Source organism: Lutjanus erythropterus, chromosome 2, assembly GCF_056507025.1.
Source record: "Lutjanus erythropterus isolate fLutEry1 chromosome 2, fLutEry1.hap2, whole genome shotgun sequence".
NCBI lineage: Eukaryota > Metazoa > Chordata > Actinopteri > Lutjaniformes > Lutjanidae > Lutjanus > Lutjanus erythropterus.
This window is the reverse complement of record NC_139318.1, coordinates 6,559,230-6,583,025: the sequence shown is the minus strand read 5'-3', so window position 1 is coordinate 6,583,025 and position 23,796 is coordinate 6,559,230. Positions and strand designations below refer to the sequence as shown.

The 23,796-nt window shown below is 38.0% G+C and overlaps 1 protein-coding gene across 1 annotated transcript; it reads right to left on the bottom strand.

The window, feature by feature from the left end:
• Positions 1-3,356: 3,356 nt before the first annotated feature.
• On the bottom strand, positions 3,357-21,451 carry p3h1 (prolyl 3-hydroxylase 1). Its single transcript, XM_084727011.1, has 15 exons — positions 20,953-21,451; positions 18,388-18,540; positions 16,295-16,484; positions 16,064-16,195; positions 14,489-14,628; positions 12,029-12,118; positions 11,873-11,925; positions 11,648-11,775; positions 11,327-11,454; positions 9,574-9,669; positions 9,279-9,429; positions 6,996-7,113; positions 6,819-6,894; positions 6,553-6,693; positions 3,357-4,425 (listed from the first exon to the last, which is right to left on the bottom strand). Exons 1-15 carry the CDS (start codon positions 21,412-21,414, stop codon positions 3,880-3,882), a joined length of 2,604 nt encoding a protein of 867 aa, XP_084583137.1. The 5' UTR covers positions 21,415-21,451; the 3' UTR covers positions 3,357-3,879.
• Between the last annotated feature and the right edge of the window lie 2,345 nt (positions 21,452-23,796).

Sequence of the window (23,796 nt, the reverse complement as noted above, 5' to 3'; positions counted from 1 at the left end):
GCCATATGTTGTTGTGAAGATAAAGCTTTGATTGGGGAAGAAAATCACATTTGGTATTGTTTGGTATAAACAAAATTGTTTGTTTTTAAAAAATGATTAATCAATTAATTGATTCTTATGTAACCAATGATCAGTCAAGGAAAGTGCTTACAAATTGGAACCCTAGACTAATTATTGACCTCATGTTTTGCTGTAACTGCCTGTAACATAGAGATCTGTGTCATTTTGCATCATATACAGTTCTAAATAATGACATTTTGAATTACATTACAAAAATGAATTACAGCTTTTACTTTGAAAGAACCAATGTCTCTATCCACTTTTGACTTGAAACACAAATAAAATTTAAAAGTGCTGTAGTTTATAATGACTGTGGGTTTATTTCAATAATTTTATATTGGGGTCATTTAAGTATAACACAAATATTATTTACTTGAATTTACTTTTTTTTTTAGAATCTTTTTTCAGAAGAAACTTAACAAATATTGATTTGAGAAGAAATAATCTCACATTTATAATGGATGTTTCTTGCTGTAGTTTATTCTGGGGATCCCCAGGAACTACAGTCAGTAGTTTGTATGTTAAACATGGTGGTTGTAGGAGGTTATTTAGTTGGTTAATCAGCTGATCAAGGTGGAGCTCATTTTAATTACTTTATATGTAGCTGTATCACAGGTGGGGGACTTGAGTCACATGACTTAAGTCAGACTTAAATTTGAGGACTGGAGTCTTACTTGACTGAAATTGATTAACGGCTCAGCATGACTTAGACTTGGTTTCCATGACTTGAGACTTGACTTAGACTTGAGACAAATGACTCAAAAAGACTTGACCTTTTTTAAAACAAATGTTTGCATTTTTCTGAGCAGACCAGCAGAGGCCGGAGCACGAGGCAGCTGTCACTGAGGGTTAGTCCATAAATGATCAAATTTAAATCCACTGCCACAGAATGTCAAACATCAGTAAGATTTATAAGGTGTAAACAGGCTGCAACAGTTGAAAATAAAACTAAACTTCCTGTGACCTCCTGTCTCTTAGAGATGAAACTAATGATTACTTTCATTATTGATTAATCTGTCAATCGTTTTCACAAATAATTGAGAAAATACCTGCTGGAGCACGGAGATGTACGTCCAGCATGTGTGGACCTATTTTTCAAGTTTTTCCTGTAACGATCATTTTCATTATTGATCAGTCTGCTGATTATTTTCTTGATTAACTGATTAGTTGTTTGTTTTGTCATAAAACCCAAAGATATCCATCAATTTACTGTCAGAGAGGAAGTAAAGAAACCAGAAAACATTCACATTTAAGAAGCTGAAAGCAGGAATTTGGGCATTTTTAACTCAAACCAATTAAATGATTATCAAAATGGTTGGCAATTGATTTAGCACGCAATTAATCGTTGCAGCTTTTAATTGATTTAAATGTGGAATCTGTAGGGGATCATCAGAATTTCGTGTGACTTGACTTGTGACTTGGTCGAGACTTGAAGGTTAAGACTTGAGACTTGTTTGTGACTCCCACCTCTGAGTCATATGTAGAAATATCTGGTGGTTTATTTGAGAACAAGGCTTCATATTCTGTGAACTGACTGTTATGTTTTGTGTGCAATCTTACTCTGTGACTACAGCTGTCAAATAAATATTTTAACATCTTAAATATTTCCCTCTGACATGCAGAAAAGTACAAAGTGGCAGAAAACAGAAATACTCAAGTAAAGTACAAGTAGCTAATACGAGTACTCTCCATCATTAATGGTGTGCCATGTGTCAGCTGTGTCTGTGTGGAGAAAAGGTAATGACTGAGAGAACTGGTTATAATATATCTTTAGTGAGGAGCAAAAGCTTTCGCATACAAATTTAGACTTGTTAGTTTTCTCAAGCAGGCTCTGAGATTTATAATGTGACAGTGTTGAGACGTTCTCAGCTTCAAGGAAGTCAGTAGAACAATGAGCGCTCAGGCTTTGAATTATTCAGGCTGAAATCAAATCACAGCAGGGGGGCAGCCGAGTTTCACAGATTCTGGAAGTTCGCTACCTGAGGATTTCTCTGCAAAGTGAATGTGGTAAGAGTTTGTTGCATGAGCGGCAGAGAGGGTGGCAAACGACTCACCGGCGCTTCCACGCTGACACCCAGTGACAGCTCGGGGTACTGCAATGAAAGCTCACCAAAAGTTTAGAAACATGACTTTAATTTCATTGATTCTCACGTTAGAGTTTTCCTCTCATATTTAACACACACACACCCCCGTCCTGCTTCTTTGTTCTTGGCTCCACAACATGAAATCACAAATAAAACAGAGAAAATTCAGGTTGAGATGAAAAAAAATGCACCAACTATACAGATAAAAAGCTTTTGGAGGCGGTTTCAGTGATTCAGATTGTCAGCTAACGAGACTCAAGGCACGATTTCAGTGAACATCCGCAGTCAAACAGCAGTCTCTTGGTATTTTTCAGTTATGGCTCACTTTTTTTCACACAATACCGTAATCCACCATAACCGATTCATTCAAAGACAAATAACGCTCAACCTTTTGATCCTTTTTCATTCAACCACCCACAGACAAGACCTTGTAAGAAAATAGTTAAAAATAGATACCACATAGAGCCTGTTTACACCGGGTGTTACATAACATGTGTCCTGGGTGATGTGATCACAAGACAAGGCAGCTCTGAGTACAGGTGTGAACACACCCACATCCACATCTGGAAGTAGTATGGGCCATTTGGTTCACTGTAATGAAAATGCCCTACCTGCCAAAGAAAGCAGCAGATGTGTGTGAACACACCAGTAACAATATTCAATATCCCCCAGATTTCCCTTGAGAACTGTGCAATTTTGAGAGTTGTTGAGTGACGAGAAACTTAATAAACTTTGTGAAATGCTGTTGATGACAAATTCTTCTAACTTAAGAATTCTTGTAAATTGGATAAATGTTGTACACTAACTGATTTCATTCTTTTTGTATTAACAATTGTGTCTGTTTGTTCCATTATGATGGCTGCTACTGTTTGGAATCCAAATACAAACAATGCATTTGTGAAACTGCTGAAACAGTGAAGTGAAACAGCCACAGCCAGGTCCAGTGGCTATCATGAAGTCAGGTGGCTAGAGCAAAGTAAAATGGCTACAGTGAAGTGAACTGGCTACGGTAAAGTTAAATGGCTACGGTAAAGTTAAATGGCTACGGTAAAGTTAAATGGCTACAGTTAAGTTCAGTGGCTACAGTGAAGTTACATGGCTACGGCAAAGTGAAATTGCTGTGGCCAGGACCAATGGCTACAGCGAAGAAATAGGGCTACAGCGAACTCAAATGGCTACAGCGAAGTGAATGGGCCACGGCAAATTCTCGGTATTAAGTTGTTTCTTTCTTTATAAAAAAACAGCGTGCTGCCATGAAGAGCAGTCTGGACAGAGACTTGGTGGTGCGCTGGGACGCCCACTTTAACTTTTATCGACTGCGTCATTATTGCTTTTCTTTGTCATCTATGATATGAAAACATCAGATTTCCACAGTCAGAAAAAGTAAGCGTAGGTCCTGATCATAGTTCAGGGGTAAAATCCCAGCACACCACCCAGGCTCAACTGAAAAACAAAACAAACAGAAAAAGGAACAAATAGTGGAATCCTTGTATCGAACAACCAAGTAGACAGTAATGGAAAATCAGCTGACAAATTAGCCCTCATGTCTATTTACATAAAGAGCAGGGAAGTGAGTTCTGATCACAAGGGGTCAGTCAAGACACATCTGGAGATGCTCTGTAACACCAGGTGTGTCCTGATGTACTCAGAGTTGTCCACTTGTTTGGTTCATCCAGGACTCATGTTAACACCAGGTGTGAACAGCCTCACAGACACAGTCCCAGGCGCTGTTGGATCACAGCTCCTCTTTGCCGTTCTGAGATTCTGAGGCCGTCGTAGCTTTTTTGGAGTCCTTGGCCACAGCTTTCACTGTCTTTTTCACAGCCGGTTTCGCATCCTTTTTGTCCGCCTGCTTGGCTTGCGTTTTAACTGTCTCTTTTCCGTCTTTTTTAGCAGCGGATTTGGCTTTGTCTGCCGCCTTGGTCTTCACCTGGTCTCCGGCTTTGGCATTTGCTTTAGGAGTAGCTTTGGCTTTAGTGCCTTTTGTTGTTTTGCTGGCTGGTTTGGCCTCTGCTTTGTCCTTCGGCAAGTCAGCCGGTTTGTCGGCCGGTTTGTCGGCCGGTTTGTCGGCCGGTTTGTCAGCCGGTTTGTCGGCCGGTTTGTCAGCCGCTGCGTCCGTCTTCTGCTCAGCTGGTTTGTCATCTTGTTTAGTGTCTGTTTTTACCTGGTCAGCCTGTGCAGGAGGCTCTGGTGTTGACGTGTCTGTCGCCTCCTTTTTCATGAACTCTTCATTCACAGGGGTGGAAAACATATTCAGCATATCCTGAGCCTGGATCCTCTCCTACAGGACAGAAAGAGAAACATTTCAGGGAAAACAAACGCAAATAAAGGCAGATAAAAACTCTATTCATACTGAATTAAATTCATTGGACATGCAGGACTAACAACTACAGGTGTTCTTTAAACTTCTGTTGGTGGTCAAAACATAAAACATCATTATCTACACCTGCATTTATTTTATATTTACTAACTGATATAAACAAGTGCCCTGAGAGACAAATGAGAAAAAAAATGGAGATCCATTTTGAGTTTGATCTCAGTTTTTATTATTACACCCCAACAAGACTCAATAAAATGGTGCTTCCTTATGTTATTACGTATTTTGTACTGAATAAATTTCCCTCTGGCTTCTCTGATGTTTTCTCCGCTGCTGGAGAGAATTCCATCCCGTGTTTCTTTGGCGAATGCACAAGCAACATCTTTTTCCTATACAATCTTAAGATTTTTACAGCCACTGTTATTTACCCAAGGACATAATGCTTTGTGTTACATTGTTGGCAGCTGTAAGAACTGCTCTATTGGGTTTTTAACCTGAGAAGAGTGAACTTTCCCCTTGAGACGGTTTCTAATTTGTAAATATTTCCAAAGATGGTCATCCAGATTAAACTCCTCCTTCATTCTGTCATAGGAGAGGAAATTACCTTCTTCAAACGGGTCATTTAAAATTCTGATACCATGTCTTAACCACTGTGCCCAATAAACTGTCTGTTTGCCAATTTTTACTTTAGGATTGTACCATATGGTTGTGTATTTTGGACTGTTATGAGATATTTTACTGTATTATTTTTATATGGGATATCCTGTTTTGATTCTCCTGTGTTTATGACTTCAGAAAAAAGTGAAAACTGTCGAAAAAATTTCGAGTGGGTATTAAGTCATACAGTGGTATAACTGTGATTTTGGATTTATGTAACAGATTGACAATTGATGATATAGATTGATTGATAAAGATTAGGAGCAGGGCTAGAGAAGCATGTTGCTTCTTCCTGCTCAAATGTTAATTTGTGTTTCTCGTAGTAAGTCTGTTCATTATTTATTGTTTGTTTCTGTTTTTTAACATATTCACATTTTTTAAATAAATCAAATGAAATTGAATCAAAATTTCAGCCATAAGAGGCTGAAGTGCAGCATTACTCCACGCTCTAAATAGAGTAGAAGCATTCATGTTTTCTTCCAGGCCAAATTTAATTTCTCCACCTAACTCCAAACACAAATTACATATATTGTGTTTTACCAAGTTATTCAATATTACTGTCATGTCTTTCTTTTGGATAGAAATTCATCTTCATTTGGGCTAATCGACCACTGATGTTAGCAATACAAGACAAAAGAAAGACATGACAGTAATGCTGAAATCAGTAATGAGTATTACAACAACAAATTATCTGACAAATAAAATAAACCAACTTTCAGGTAAAGAAAAAAGGGAACTGGGAAAAATGATCCTGGCAAAAAGCCTTTTTTTTCACCTCTTTCCAAGTCATAAACACAGGAGAGAAAACTGTTTAGATCAGACTTGAAATGAATCACCAGGATGTTTTCTTCCTCACTTCCCTCTCAGGGCTTCTTTGCAACAACAAATGCTCCACTGTGTTTCTTATACTAGATCTGAAATTCAGACAGCTGCGGTTATTGTATTTTTTCTTTTGTTGAAGGGAGGATAGTCTGCCTTTTTTTTTTGGAATCTTTTTTGGAAGAGGAGTTCTTTGATTTTTATTTTCTCACCCCAAGATTATATTTTATTTAAGCCTGTTCTTACAAGAATGGATGAAATGAATCATTTAGTGCAACTGGCACATTTATTTGCAATAAATTTGGCAATTTTAACTGTTCCGTTAAGAAAATAAGGTTTAAATGAGGGTACAGCTTATTAAATTATTTTATTTATTATAGATGAAAAGGCTGGAACAAAGTCAGTACTGTTGTATTACTTTGAGACATTAGGAGCAAATTCCACTTCTTGTATTTCTCTTACAAGAACAGCACATCATTACAATACATGCAAAGTTGAATTAAAGTTTACTGCAAAACAATCAGTGAATTAAATTGAATTTTCTTACTTTACACATAAATGGAGTCTGCTGCTAAAAACCACAATTGCAGAGCGATTCCTTATTTTTGTCCATACCTTTTCCTCGTGAGCAGGATCCAGGGTGAACCACAGCGCCACAGCACACCTCTGACCCCTGGTGACGGCTCTGACACCGTGGGGGTTTTCCTTCCCCGCCCCAAACCCGACCACACGGCCGCACTGTGGACGCACCTCGGCCTGGAGACACGAGAAAACACGCAACGTAAAACCATCTGACAGCAGCGAAGTTTGACAGTTATTACTGTCTAATTGTACAACACATGTCAAAATAAAGATTATGGAAAGAAAAGCTGGAAATGTACCGTGACTGTTTTAGCATCCAGTTCAGTGAAGATGAAATCTCCTCCTTCGAAGTCGTCGTTCAGATAAAGGATGGCACTGCAGGAGGGGGGAGACATTAGGACGTCGTGTGGGTGTCCGTCATCAGGTTGCAGGACAGACTCTGCAGTGTACCTGTGTGTGTGTGTGTGTGTGCTCACCTGTAGTCTCTGTGTGTGTATGCAGGAGGCTCCTTTATACACTCGTTCATCTCAGAGATCAGCAAACAGTTGTCCACATGGACAGGGTGACTCAGGTCCTCACGGTCCTCCTGTTTCGCTGAATCATCAACAGTGCAGAGACAAGTTAAAAGACTTTTAACAAGTGAGATCACTGGCCAGGAGTCCTGGATCCACATCCACTGTAGTCTACATGGATGATTCCTTAAAACAGTGAGTCCCAACATTTTATCCTTGGATAAAGTGCTTGAAACTGCTGAAAACTGTAATCACATTGCTTGCCTGACTGAATTAATTAACTTTGTAGATAAAGAAATAAAATAAGTCAGATATTTGCTGAGCTAGATTTTATTGTAAGTAATGATTAATCATTAATGGATTAATTGCCAAATAAGAATTTAACCAAATAAACATCTATTAAGTGATAATTAATCAATTGCATTACTTGTGCCTTATCTGAAATTGTTTTGTCTGGTGGAGCCATTCACTGCACAAAGAAACTTAAAATGAAAATGAGAAAAAGGTGTTTTTATCTTATCAATTATAAATGATTAATCAATTAAGTAATTGTTAGCATTTTCAACTTTTGCTTAAGGAAAATGCACAAATTTGCAACTAACAGGCAGCCAGGTTACAGACAGGTGACACGTTTTAAAACACAAAACTTTATTGCGTTTTCTTTTAATTTGTCACCTGCCTGTAGAATCCCACCACAAAACATAATTTTGGTTGATAATAGCACAATAACATCTGACTGAATGCTATCAAGAGTTGAAATAATCATTTTGTATATAAATATAGAATTTTCCACAGATGTAAGATGCTGGAAAAGCTTGAAAATGCATTCGGGGCATTTTTGTAGATAAACGACGCTGCGATGTCACTTGAAGCAAGCGACCAGTGGCAGGTCATTGTGCATCAGGTGAGGCAGACTAGCAAGCAGCTAATTCGCCTGATATTTTCCTCAGGAGTTGGTGGAGAACAAAAACGGAGCTAAAAGGAGTAAATATTGGACTCACACTCATCAAGTGGACTGACACACGATTCAAAATTAATGCTAATTTCATGACAGTGGTATGTGTAACACTAATGATATAATCCTACATCACTAATGTTCAGTATCTGCTAGGTGTGTATACAAAGACAACTGTTTGTCAACAAGCTCACTGCAAAAACTGTATAAAGTGATAATATGTCAGTATTGTGTGTTGTGCTGCCCTCTACAGGCAAAAAAGTTAATTAATGCAGCTTAAACAATAAAAAGGGTCGAGCTTTAAGTCATTAATTTAACTTAAATTGAAAGATGCACACACCTACTTTTACTCACAAGAGAAAAGATTTACTGTACTTTCTTACTTTATTTACTTAATGAGCTCCACAAAGATTTCTGGATTCTAATCTTAACCATATCAAAGAGAAAAGCCGGCTGCTCACTGCTCCATAAAAAGAAAAAGGTCAAACACAGTTCTCTCTGTGCTGCATTTATTTCATCTTTACAAATACATATAATAGCCTATTCATCTTCTAGGCTTTTTCATCTTGTTTTTTTTATTCATTCATGTTGGATTATTTCTTTTTTTGTGTGTTTTTGTTTAAATTGTTACTCCTATATTGTTTCCTCCTGTCTATAATGTCATATAATGTAGATCAATGTTATAATAACAAAACAACAGAAAATCTGAAACTGAATTTCAGCAAAACACTTTTTCCATATACGATGAAATCCTCTCTGAACCAGTCTGTGACTCCAGCTGTACACTGTGTGTGTCTGTTGTCAGCCTCGTCTCCATATTAATGATCAGGCATGTAGGGAATATAGTATTTTGATCAATTTGCCAACAAAACTTGCAGAAATAACATTATTTCTCAGAAACAAAGTTGAAAATATAGAGTTAGGGTTAGGGTCTATAAAGGAAATTATCCAGGAGGCTTTTATTACATTGTGTTGAGGAATATTGAGGTTATGACTTAGACAGCGTACATTTTTCCTGTTATTAATATAATTTAATTTGTTTTGCGTTAGGTGGTGCAGGAGTGGAGGGCATTGGGGAATTTTTCATGTCTGTGTTGTTTTTTGTTTTACCACTTACATAAATAAATAAAGAGAGAAAGAGGGAAAAAAATTCCACTGGAATATAAGGAAATTATTTCCTGAGACTGTTTAACTTTTTAAGACATGACTGTTTCTATTAATGGATCTAAAAGATATGACTGATCATTTTATGGATGAACCCAGAGAAAGGACTGTGTCTCTGTCTGTCTTACCGTCGATGGCGGAGCGACACACCAGGTGTGAGTAGGAGAAGTAGAGCGGAGTCTGCAGACTGAAGTACGACTCCAGCATCTTCTTCACCTTCTCGCTGACGTCAAAGAACAGACGAGCACTCTTCAGGGGAACGTTCCCCTCCTGTCCGAGCTGCAGAACGTGGAAACATCATTTAAAAAAAAGCTACAAGGATGAAACCACCAATACAGTGCAGGACAAAAAGTCTGTTCTACAATGTGAATGTTACAGTTTGTCTGAGGACAGCTTTAGTCTTTAGGAAGAGGGACCACAGACCTTCAGGGCCTTGAGGACAGTGACTCCCTGGAACATCTCACTGGGGGAGTGGGGTGAAGGGCGCCCCCTGTAGCCATCACCCTTCAGAGCAGCTGCCTGAGAAATATGGACAACATCAACTCTGACATGATGGGCTGACACACAGAGTGAAAACACACACACACACGGGACACAAACAGGCGTGAGAAGAGTTTCTTTCAAAAAAAAATGAATGAATAAAAGAGTACTTATACCTTATAATTTCAATATTGCAGATATTTCCATGTCAAGTTTTATAAATTAAGAAAATTCAGCAACTGCCAGTCAGAACTGTCATGATAACTTCATAATGTCAATCTTATTCGAGCTGAACTATTTTGAAAAAAATATCTAATTGCGATTATTTTGACTGATATTGCAATTGTGATATGATTTGCAGGAATCTGTACCAAATGATCATCTCTGCCTTTAACATTTTGAATTTAACAAATTTTGCACTTCCTGTCATTTGAAAATTATGCAACCTTACGTGTTATATTCTCACAGGATCATAGAACAACCACTGAACAAAGCATTCACAATGAATGTTGAAAAAGATGAAAAGATACTGGTGTGACCAAGCTTGACAGTAGATTTAGACAAGTAATAATGGCTAATAATTTAACAATCAATCAATCAACTGGGTGATGACTGTCAGTGTGTTTGTCATGATGAGCGACCCCTTCACCAGCCGCAGGTCATTTAAAATTATTGACTCATGCAGATTAGTTGCCATAACAACAGGGTGACATAAGTTCATCTTACTATCTATATCTACTTGTTTGTGTTTACTTAAAGGGACAGTTCACCCCAAAAATTTTTCCCCTAGCTTGCAGCACTATTTATCCATCTAGATTTTTTTTTTAATGTGAGTTACAGAGTTTTGGAGATATCAGCCCTCCAGATGTCTGCCAAAATCATGACCTGGTTACTCAAGATAATCCACAGACCTTGATGTGAACAGTTTCATGTAGGAACTACTTTCTTTCTAGTAGAAAGTAAGCAGCACCCGGAGATTCTAAAGCAATTCTAGTAGATTCTACTGCAGAAGGAAAGTAGTTCCTACATGAATCTGTGGATTATCTTGAGTAACAGAGTCACAACTTTTGGATGGACACTTTGCTTTTGAATTTTCAAATGTATTTTTTGGTGCTTGGAGCACCACAGGTGCCATTTAGTCCCATTATATTGGAGAAGAGTTAAACATCGTTATGGCTGTTATCTCCGAAACTCTGCAACTCACACCAACAAAATCTGATGGATAAATAACACTACAGGCCAGAGGAAAAATATGTATTTTTGATTTTGGGATGATCTGTCCCTTTAAGTACTTTTGTCTGTTTTGTTTACTTCAGTTGTATTTACTTAATTTTGTGAAGTTGTTCCAAATTAAAAATGGCAATTTAAATAAAAAAATTACTTTGTACATGATGTGTCTCAGGTAGCTTGTATAAAACTGATCAATCAGTTAGACAAAGAGTCTAAATATCACTCTAGATATGACTGGAAATATGTCGCCCCAACATGTGGACACTGTGGACGCTTATTTTTGGATTCTCTGTATTGACCTCCTGGTATTTTGTGTATTTTTACATCTTTTTATACGATGTTTTAATAGTAATGCAGGGTTGTGTATTACCCCGCCCGTCCTGTTGAGTTCCAAAAGTTTTGTGTTGTCATGGCGACAAAGTTAACTCACTAAGTGGACAGTGACTTCATTCTTTAGATCACTCACATTGGAGAGGTGCTGCAGCTCCCTGCACTCATCATCAGTGGTCACCCCGTCCAGCAGCACCCGCTGAGTGCCGTTCAGCTGCTTGGGCGTCATGGTCACCTTGATGCTTTCAGGCAACACAGAGGCACCTAGAGGACAGAGGTCAAAGGATCAGGGAGAGACTGCCAAAGACTTCGCCTGTCTCAGGTAAGTACTTGAGTTAGGTTTAGTTTTTTCCTGTGGTTTTATGTTGTAGTTTTGTTTACATATTACATTTTTAAGACTAAGTCATGTGACTGTCACTACCATCTGGTTCTCTAGTACTCTGGGTGAAGTATTTACCCTCCTGTGGTGCGATCATCATGGCCAGTTCTGAAGAGTCCTTCTTCTTCTCCTCAACCAGAGTCTCAATCTCCTTCATCAGGTTTCCGATCTCCTCTGTGATCCTCGCTGCCGTCTCTCTGTCCGCCCTGAGACACAAACGACAGAGGTCATAACCTCATTTTAACAATACAGTTATTCTTGTCATGCATTGACGTGTGTGTGAGGTAAAGTCTTCAATCTTACTTCTGCTTCTCTCTCAGTTTCTTGGGCATGATGTCTTCAGGAGTCCACTTGTCCTGAAAACAAAATGACAGAAAAGAAAAGTCAAATACCAGCATGCATGAACCCACTTCATCAAATAAGCAGTTGCGATGGATAACAAGGGATTTATTCACTCACTGGATCTACAAAGGTGATTCCAAAGGCTTCGTATCCAAAGTAGAGCAGCTCTTTTTCCAGTAGGGACTGCTGGATGTACTGCTTCACCACCTGGAGGTCAGAAATCACAACTTGTCACATAACTCTATGAGACACATCCATAAGATTATCAGCTTTAATTAAATGTAGAAGTGTGGAAAACAGTGACATAAAGGCAGGCATTAAGTCATCTCTGGTTTTGAGCAGCGTCTGCTGGTGACCGGTAGAACACAGCACTCATAAAATGAAAAGTACTTCTCTCGTGTACAACTGTTCTCAGCACTGTAAAAACAAACAAAAAATAGTTGAGACAAGTTAACATTTCAAGACACTGCACTGCAATATATTTTTGAGTTCTGAGTCCAACTCAAACCCTCAAGTTTTGAAATTCATGAAGTTTTGCTGACCTGTACTCTTTAGTTGAGAACATTTACTTTTCTTCTTTAGATCAACTTGAATCTTTGAGTTTAACAAACTAAAGAAAATCAGAAATTGGTCACAGCTGAGCTGTGAACCCGATTTGTCTTTTTTTCGTACCTGAAAAATAACTTTAATTGAAAATCTCAAAATATTATCGTGTACTTTCACTTCATTGAATTTATTAACGTTTTTTTTTCTAAATACAATGTTTTGAGTCTCTCAAATTCAAAGCTTTAAGTTTATCTAAAGAGGAAAAGTAAATTATTTCAACAAAAGATCAGTTGTTGGTAAAACTCTTTCAAACCTTAAGAATTTCAGTTTGGCTGAAAACTCAAAAGTCTATTGCTGTCTTATACCTTCTAAATTTTGAGTTTTTTCACCTTTTTCATTTTTTACAGTGTATCAATAGAAGACAGATGAATAAGGGCTTGTAGAAGTAACACAAAAAAGTGACATGATGTTACACAAGACACTTAGCAGCCTTTGTCTCTCAGGCTTCACACAGACAGCCCTACCCTCTAACTGGTGTCATTTTTGTACCTGTGTAACTTGTAGTACATGCAGGCATCATTTATTTCTGTCCAAGGATGCACTTTGAGTCCCATGTGGGAAAGGTGGACCCCGCCACTACCAACAGGCCTTTTTTTCCCATATTTTGGGGGGAGCGTTGTTACTTTTATTTGATAATACAGCTATAACAAATGCAAGTTTTTTTTTACATATGAAGCTTCTATTGAGGTTTTCAAATGAAGATTGGAATGCTGGTTATTATGTTTTTAAAGAAATCCTCAAACAAAATCCCTCACTCTCTCCTCTGTGTCTCAAATGTAAAACCGAAAAAGGTAACTTGGAAAAAATATTTGCTAATGATTTAGAAATGGATCCAATGTCTTGCTGCTAGAAAAAAAGGCTCTTTTGTTAATGGTTGGCATAAAGTGATATTTGAGTTGCTCCCTCTGAAATACCTTACATGTATTTTACATGCTAAAGTAGATCAGTATTTCTACAAAGTTTGGCAGCCCTATCTGAATTATTTAGAAACTGATTTCTCCTCCACTATCTTACAAGGAGTCTCCTGAACATGAACTCTTATATACTGTGATTATTCTGTGACGATTATCCTGTAACTTCCTGTTTCTTTACATGAGCTGTTTTCTTTTTTATTCGTTTGTTAGTTTTATGGTTGTTTACATTAATGTTCCTTACATGTTTGTTTGCTTTTACTATTGTTCTTCTGGAAAATAAGAAAACCCAGTCCCAGTAAGACAGTGTGCCTGTGTCATCATTCATTTTATTATTTACACCTGTGTTCTTCTTAATGTGATGTAAATATGTCATCTATCTAAACTTCTATATGAAGTGGGACGAACAGAAGTGATTAATAGTATACAAATGAGATTTGATATCATAATTTTAGGTCTCTTTAGTAAAGTTAAATGTGTTTTTAGTTGGGTTGGTGAATTATTAATAAAGCAATTGACTGTACACTTCCAGTTAGTTTAATTTTCATCATTATAGAAAAACACATTTGCCAATAACTATAAACGTATGAATGCATTCACATTGTTGTAGGGTTTTTTGTGTAACACCCACACGAAACCGTGGGACTGTTTTTATTCCAAAGCTGAGCCTGGGCTGGGGAATGTGTTCATTTGTGAAAGCCAGAAATGTCAGCAGCAGCCAGAGAAGTAATCGCTTAGTCATTAGTATTGATCAACAGCCCTATTAACCCCTCCATAAATACTGTATAATATGGACATTTAGAGCCCAAGGCAGTAAAAAGCTTACTTATGGCTGCTTTAAAAAGCAGCAAATGTTTATGTGCTTTAGATTACCATCAGTGCTTTTTTAATGTCTCATTTGAGTGCTAATGGCAGCTATTTTTCTCTCGCCACATGTTGTGCGGGCTGATTTACCGCTGATAGTTATGGATTAAGAAAACACACAGCCAAAAATAACCGCACTCAAAAGGTGCTTTGGATGAAAGCCTGCCCTATATAGAGCGAGTGTGACCGACTGTACCTGTCTGGCTGATATGGTTTGGGCCTTGTCTTCACCCAGCACAGCCGAATAATAGGCCAGGTTCTGGTTCATCACCTCGTCGTCAGGGTGGAACAACAGGAAGGTCTTGGCACACTCTATGGCCTGCTCATACTTCTCACCTGGAGAGAGAGGAGCAGAAAGAGGAGAGTGAAGGACTGGTATGAAGTTTCAAACAGCTATTCAGAAGAAATATTTTCTGGAACCTCAGGAAAAATAAAAAGTGCTCAAAAATCTCTTTTATGTATGCATATACTGTACTTGAGATGTGGGGGACACTGAATTTATTCATAAAGATATGTCTAGTGATCATGGGCAGTGCTACTCAGCCTGTGAAAAAGAATTTTGTCAAGTCAGAGAAAATAAAAATATTCATGGAGATTACAAATTCACACGCCTGTGGTTAAAACTAGAGTTGTGGAGTTTGCACGACAACTACGTTCTAAAGAAGAGACACCGTAGAGTTGCATTATGGGAAGTGTGGCAGTGTCAAATACTTTTTAGAGCCTGACTAGGGTTTGGTCTCAGTGAGCAAAACATCCAGAGTTGCTAAGCTTTGATGGTAACAAATCAAATCAAAAATTACCTTTTTTTTAAATATATTTTTGAGGCTCTTTATGCCTTTATTTTGATAGGACAGATGAGGACATGGAGAAAAGGGCTGCAGGCAGGAGCCGAACCCACAGATGTCGCAGATGACCCACAGCTCCGGTACATGGGGCAAACACTCCACCAATCGAGCCACCAGGCCACCCTTTATCATCCTGTTAATGTATTAGCTGTGAGCCAGTGTTGTATGGTATTAAAATCACAGTGTTAAGTTGATTTAATCTCAAGTAAATTATTTTAGATGTGAATACTACAGTATCACCTGCATAAAGCTGAACACAACATTAAGAAAAAACCTGAGTGGAAGTCATTAATAAAAATGAAAAAAAGAAGTGGACCAAGAGTTGAGCCCTGTGGGATGCCTTGCTGTACTAATGTCTCAGATTTTTCTCCTTGAATAACAATACATTGTTTTCTATTATTCATTTAAGTTATTTAAGCCTGGTATTTGTGGTGAACTAGTCGCCAATTTCTTCCTTGTTCCAATGCTGGATGCTGATTGGTTGTTGTGTAAATGAGCAACTGCCTTGCTAGGAGCAAAGCCAGTTACCTCAAGCCCACAGGATCAGCTGTGGGTTTGCTGTTTAAGGAACATCTGTACTGCACAGTTGTGACATGGATGAAAGCTAAATGATGAAAATATTTTATCTTCTTCTCTTCTGTTAGTTAAGTGACACTGAGTGCAACCCTCCTCTTCCATTACTACTCAATATAATAAGGAAAACTCTCAACGATGTGGAAACTACAGAATGGAACCTTCACATTTTGTTTTTCATTAAAGGCCAATATCCACCTCATAATATTCAACTCATATATCTGACCATCTACATAATCAGTGATGCTGTAAATCTCTGTATATGTAGGGTGTAATTCCACTTCTATTAAAGTCAAAGACACTAGATAAAGTACATGTCCACTCAGTACAAGCTGATAAAGAAAGAGACTCACTGTTGTAGTAGGAGAACTGCAGGTAGTTGAAATGCGAGGGGAGGAAGTCCTCAAAGGGCTTCTCTTTGCCAGCAGCTGAGGCCAACTCTACTGCACAGTGCTGCTTACAGCTCAGTACCTGCATGTAGTGGTCTGACACACACAAACACATTCACACACATCAGCAAATTCTCAACTTTCACATGAATCATCTCTGCAAATAAAAGAAACTCCAAGGATGCAGCGTCTCACCTGTCATGGTCTGGAACAGGTCAGCGCTGTACTCCATGTAGTTGTATCCGTCGTAGTTGTAGGCCCCCTCACACAGCGCTCTGCACTCCTTATCGGCTGTGAAGTACTCCTCTACGGCCACCTCGAAGTGGTCCGCCGCCAGGCCGAATGAGTCGTCGCTGTAGTAACGCTTCCCCAGCAGGAACTCGGCCTAAGGAGACAGCGAGAGGGCGTCCAATGAGGTGGCTTATGGTCATTGCACAGGGGATGTTGCTACTAGGCAGCAGTCACAATCAAGTTTGTCAGAGAGGCGAAAGCGCTCTTTTAACATGTTTAGAGCTGTTGTGTTGTATTAACTCTTAAAGGGACAGTTCACCGCCAAAATACAAAATACATATTTTTACTCTTACATGTAGTGCTATTTATGCATCTAGATTTTTTTGGTGTGAGTTTCAGAGTTTTGGAGCTCGATGGCCCTCAGCTTGTGGTGCTCAAAGCACCCAAAAATACAACAACAGCGTCTCATTACATAAATCATAACCCTGTTACTTAAGATTGGTGTTTGCAAAACTTTTTTTCTGGGGACCTACTTTTTAAAAATGACAAACCATCACAACCCAGTTCACAACAGGCATCAACAATAAATCATTCCTGACCACTTTTTCTGCCATTTCTGCATCAGATTGTAGTATTTTGATGTATGTGGTTTTTGAAAACATATCCACTTCATATTGCTATGAGAAATAAATACATTTAGACTGAGTTAACAGGACATCTCACTATTTATACGTCCTCTCATCAGGAAAATGATACAGGACATTAAGTCCACTTCATCAAATAAGACTAAATAAATAAGACTAATAAATGCTTTCAGTTCTGAACTGAAGAAGTCTCTTGGATGAGAGGTGAGACGTCTTCAAGAAGGTATGTAAGTCCAATTCCCTGTGATAAACCTCAGCAAATAACATGACTGAGAATCTTCACAGAACTTTAGAAGGGCTACAGAGTTGACATGTTACGGATGATAGAAATATATCTGATAAAAATATTATTTAATGAATTTGACTGGAAATATGCAGAAATAGTGCTTGAGCAGTATTCCCACCTTTTTTAAAACAGGAAGTAAGACAGGGGTCCTTAGAGTATGGCTACACCTTTTTATGCCTGATTAAATCATGTTTTTTCTAGAAATCTGAGCTGATGGAAATCTGGGGAAATAGATTTTAAAACGCACATTTTTATACCTATATTATCAGCAGTTAAAGATAGCTTTAAATTGTGAAGGCTTTTAACACATTTTTACATTTTTAAGTTTGAAGTTGTGAATTCTTGTGTGGGGCAAGGATGTTTTCTGGCACAGAGCAAGTTTAGAAACTAAAAAAAAATTAAAGCAGGCCAAAACATTTCAGACATTATATATGTCATAAAAATAAATCCTTAAAAAATAAATTTTCAACAAATAAATTGGGAATTAGAGTAATGGTATTAAGTTCTTAAAGCTTTTTTGGGAGGACATGATTTGTCCAAAGTTTGACATTTTCCGAGTATTTTATTTATTTGATTAAAAAAAGTTAAGAGAGTCTGTGGAACATAGCAGAGTAGCCACTCCCACACGTCACAATGAGCAGGGGTGGTTTTAGTGATTTGGAGGCCTTGGGCAAACACCAATATGAGACCCTTCTCTATTAATGCAATTACAGTGTAAAAGCTCAGTTTATATTATTTTCATTCATCAAAGGAGCAATATGTAGCCATTGTGCACACACAGCACGTGATGTGTGTATATGTACCAGTAATTCATGAGGCCCCTCTGGCTGGCGAGGCCCCAGGCAATTGCCTACTACCGGGCCAAGTAGATATCTTGAGTAGATATCTCTGTAATACAATACATCGAGGTCTTTGACATAATCAACAAAACTGTTGATAATTTTAGTTCATTTTTTAGTGTTTTAAACTAAAATTCTTACATATTCTTACCTTTAAATTTGGCCAGTCACAGCAGCGACAGGCAAAAATGTGAGTGTTGAGATAATCAGCCACCCTCTGCTGGCGGTCCTCGAGGATCAGAGGACAAACATGCCCTAAATGTCGTCAGAGAAGGAGTTTGCTCTCACCATGTGTTTCCTGGCCTCCAGATCTTTGAAGTCCTCTTCCTGTACTCCTGCCATCATCCTGTAGTACTCCAGGTTCTGTCTCATCTCCATGTGATCCGGGTTGGCCAGGTAGAACGTGTTGGCAGCTGCCACCGCCTTGTCCAGCTTATTGATCTGAAAAGAAAAAATACACACAAGCTCAGCTCATCCAACATCATCAAAGACTTATAATTCTACATCACAACTATTTAGCTGCCGCTTTTATCTAAATTATAATAAGTGCATCAAGCCATATGGATACAAACAGAAACTGGAAGATCAATGCAAGTACATCAAATAAGCTGAACTGCTTCAAGTGCTACGTTCAGAAACACTACAAGAGAGAACAGTCTGAACAGATGAGTTTTCAGTCTGGGGTGGATGATGGGTAGAGTTTCGGTTGTACTGATGTCAGCTCGAGCAGGACAGCTAACAGTCCTGTGTGTCTGCCTCCAAGACAGGGTTCAGTCTATCCAAACACTCTGAGTTAAAGCAGCAATAAATGAGAATAAACTATAAAGACAACATGGATATATTATCATCTCATAAAGTTGTCATGGTTCACGTGTTTGTGGGCAGCATTAACAATCATTTGCAGTCGTGTTTCTGTCCAGGTGAGGAATGTAAATCCAATGATCACTCTACTTTTAGCTCTGTTTTGGTCTCCACCAACTCCTGAGAGAAATATCAGGCTCTTCAGCTGCCAAATGCTCCACTCGGTTCACAATATGTAGCTGGCAGGATGGGATGTATACACAAGTTTCATCACATTACAATAATATATTGATTCTTTGGACTCACTTTGGAGAAAACAGTGAATATGATAAATGTTCTCTAACACTTTATGCTAAGGGTACATGAATTATCATGAAGGGCCACATGCATGATGAAGTCATGAAGAAGTAATGCCTCGTTAATCATAATTACAACAAAATACATGTGTACTGTTGCGACCGGTCAGGTTTTGGTTCTGTCCCTTTAACTGCAGACTTAACTATGAAACTGATGATTAAAATACCTTAGTTGTTGCATTAAAGGGACAGCTCACCCCCCAAATCAAAAACACACATTTTCCACCTGGCCTGTAGTGTTAGTTTTGGAGATATCGGTCATAGAGATGTCTGCTGTCTTTCTAATATAATGGAACTAAATGGCACTTGGCTTGTGGTGCTCAAATCACCCAATAAATGAATAAATAAATAAATCTGAAAATCCAAAACCTGTCTCTTTCCAAAAATCATGACCCCATTACACAAGATCCACAATCCCTGTTATGAGGGACTTTTATTTCTATAGTAGAATCTACTAGAACAACTTTATCTACTGCTAGAAAGAAAGTAGTTCCTGAATTTTTCAAACTTTTTTTGTACTTGTACTTTTTTGTACTTGTTATCTTACATTACTTGTTATACTTACTTAAAGGAACAGTTCACCCAAAAATAAAAAATACATACCCCCCAGCTTTTAGTAGTATTTATGCATCTAGATTTTTTTTTATGTGAGTTTTGGCAATATCAGCCATAGAGACCCTGGTTACTCAAGATAATCCACAGGTCTTGTTGTGAGCAGTTGTGTGACAATAAATTGCTCTGATAGATTCTTAAGTAGTTCCAGTAGATTCTACTGCAGAAAGAAAGTAGTTCCTACATTAATCTGTGGATTATCTTGAATAACAGAGTCACAATTTTTGCAAAGAGATTTTGCTTTTGATTTTTCCAGATGTTTTTTTTTTTTTTTTTTTTTTGGTGCTCTGAGCACCACAAACCGAGTGCCATTTAGTCCCATTATATTGGACAGAAATCAGACATCTCTAGTGCTAAAATCGCCAAAACTCTGCAACTCAAACACAAAAACTTCTAGATGGATAAACAGCACTGCAGGACAGGGGGAAAATATGTATTTTTGATTTTGGGGTGAACTGTCTCTTTAAGTCGTGCATCACATACTGCTGCTTGTGCTTTCCTCTGAAGGTTCAGGAAGTAAACCATGAATGAATTCATCCATGCTTTTTCATATATTAAGTCATATATGGCATCTAATTCGTGTGGCCTTTCTATAAAGTGTAACCAAATATTCATTTGACAAAGTAAATAAAGTGTTATCACACCCCCTGTTACTTTACAGTTTAAAGTACTCCAATGATCCAACAAAGCATTGTTTAGCAAATAGTCTCGCTAGAGGATGAGTTTATGGGGAACATTTGAAAGCAGCACTTTAGGCCTTTAAACCGCTGGATCCCAAAAAGCGACGTCCTAACGTCAGACTCCACAGCAGCTGACTCCACCTTAAGACGTGGCATGGCTGTCTTGGTTTTGGGGGGGTTGGGGCATTTACAGTATGCAGCTCCACATCAGCTCTGATTCAAGTTTGAATCATAGAAATAAAAGAAAATAAGCTGCGGTTTCACTTTGCTCGGAGTCTGCACGCTTAGTATGAAGTTACGCTGAAAAAAAAAACGTATTTCTCTAATATGTGATGTAGTTTATAGTGGGACAGCACTGATTGCTTTTTCACACTTGCAGATACTTTAACTTACTGTACTTTTACCTTAAAATAAGCCACTTGTAGGTAGTTATACGGGGTCCTCTTGTTGAACTCCAGCTGCACATCTTCACTGACTTGGTGCAGGGTTGGAGGACCCAGTTTCTCAGTCTCGCAGGAGTTCACACATTCCGCCCGTTTCAGGATTTTCTGGAAGAAGCCGAGGTCCTCCACGGACCCGGCCCCCGGTATGGGAACTTCGAGGCCGGCCAGGCGGTCGCCGAAAGCGGTCTGGTTGGCGCAGCTGAGCCGGCACTGAGCCTTCACGTTTCGGACCGTTGCTTTGTTCCTGAGCGCCTTCTCCATGTTCAGTATCACAGACAGCCAGTCCCCCTTATAGTAGGCTTCCACCGCCGTGTCGAAGAGGAAGTCATAGGGCTCCAGGACGAGTTTGCTGCCCAGGGAAGAGTCCGAGGTGACCGGAGGAAGAACACAGCAGAGGAATACGAGCGCATAACGGAGCTCCATGATGCTGGAAGGTCGGGCTCTGCAGCGGAGCGAGCGGCTGAACTAAAGAGCAGAGAGCCGGCGAGACGAGCTGCAAACTTCTGCCTCCGACACTCACTTGTCTGGAGGTGGGGTTTGAACAGTTGAGCCCCCGGTAACTCCCCCTCTGCCCCCCTCATCTCCCCCAGCAAACACATCCAGACATCTATAACTTGATATAGAACGCTTCTTATTTACGACCAGGCCAGAAAAAGAAAAACGGATCAGGATCACAACGAAACGTCAAAAGTTTATCATAACAGATTGTTTTTTCACGTCAGCACGCGATCGTTTCATGTTATTATGACATAGGACCTAAAACGTTATGGCAACACACTTACCTTGTTATAATAAGATTATACTAAGAAACTTTTCTCATTTTAACAATATATTTCTTCGGTTATTATGTGAAATGATTCATGTTATAAGGTGATAATTTATTAGTGATATAAGTTATCATAACTGTTAGGACTAACTAACTTGTTGGGGCTTTTATTTCGTTTTTGTCTTTAACGTCATTTTCGTCTTGTTATGTCTTTTCGTGTCCTTACATCTTTGTCCTACATCTTTTATGTCATTTTTGTCTTATTACATATTTTACATGATCATTATTATTGTTTTGTTTCTTACGTAATTTTGGTCTTTTTACATTTTTTACACAATGTTTGTGTTGTTATGACTTGTATATCGTTTTCATCTGGTCTTTTATGTCGTTGTTGTCCTGTTATGTCCTGTCCTCTATCATCCTGATATGTTTTTTGTGTCGTTACACCTTTGTCTCAATGCTGTTTTTGTTTTGTTATGTCTTTTACATCTGGTTACATCTTTTTTGTCTCATTACAACTTTTTTGTCTTGTAACATCTTTTATGTCATTTTTGTCATATTACGTGTTTTACATTGTTTTGTCTTATTACATATTTTACATAGTTTTCCTCTTGTAATGTCTTTTATGACACTTTTGTCTTGTTATTACATGCGACAGAATTTTTGCCTCTGCATCTTGTTACATCATTTTCTTCTTGTTACATCTTTTACATTGTTTTTGCCTTGTTAGGTTTTTGCATAGTTTTCGTCTGTTATGCTTGATATGCACTGATGGATACACCAAGGAATCCATTCAGGTTGAAATCAGTCTTGATTTTGGAAAGGCAACGTGGAATGATGCAAACAAAAAAAAAAGATAAATAAATAAAATAAAAATAAATAAATAAATAAACTCAAATGCATTCAAATATCTGAATGTTTTAAAAATGTAAGGAGTACTAAGTACAGATATTTATGTTAAAATGTAGGAAGTAAAAGTAAAAGTTTGCCAGAAAAATAAATATTTAAGTAAAGTACAGATACCTGAAAAGTCTACTTAAGAACAGTAAAGATAAACAGTAAAGAGGTATTTGTACTTCCCAACTCTGCATTATAACAGCATAAGCTATCATGTTATAAAGTGAAGCATTTTAGCTTAATAACAAGTTATTACATTCTATGAAATGTTTCACTTTAAAACAAGATAGTTGTTGTTATAATAAGAAATGTTTCTTGTTTGTTTCTAGTTCATAAGTTTATATGTCATAATAACTTGAAGATATCTTATCACAATGTTGAAAAATCTGTTAAAATAATAACATTTTTACTTTATAATGTGACATTGATCCATTTTTCTTTTCTCTGATGTGGCAGTTATATGCTGCCAGTGCGATACTTATATTTATACTTATATTTAGGCTTGTTTCTCTTTGTTGGCCTTTAACTGAGATCTTTTGTTCTCATTTAAAACAGAATATAGTTAGTCAACAATTACATTTATCGAACATGAATTGTTTGTTTTATGAAATAAAATGTTAGAAATAGTGACATTTTTTATTTTAGACTACATAGCAGTATTATGTGCCTGACACTGTCAAACAAATCTACTCTTTTCTCCATATTTGGTTTGTTGTGGTCATCATTACTATCACGTTTGGCAGACACGAAACTTGTGTAAGTGCCCACGCAATGCATTATGGGGGGAAACTTACGGCACTGCTTAAATGGCACAAATTCCAAGACTATTGTGAGTGTATAGACTCAGGTGTGGTATGTCATATACCTCTGTGACTTTAAGCAGGGCATGGAGCTGTTTATGAGAAAAATACAGCACAGTTATCGTTTCATGTGGCGATATTCACTTCTGCTTGTTTGGTTTCTCTACAGTGACACATCTTCTCTTATTGAGACTCTCTATGGAGGGGCAGGGTTGATTTTGGAGTGCTTGAAAAGAAATCCAAGTCATAATAAGACTAAGTATAAAATGTGTGATAGACGTACTAATTTCAATGTGAAAAGAGTTGGATGTCGTGCGTTCAAAATATAAATGTGTAATAATA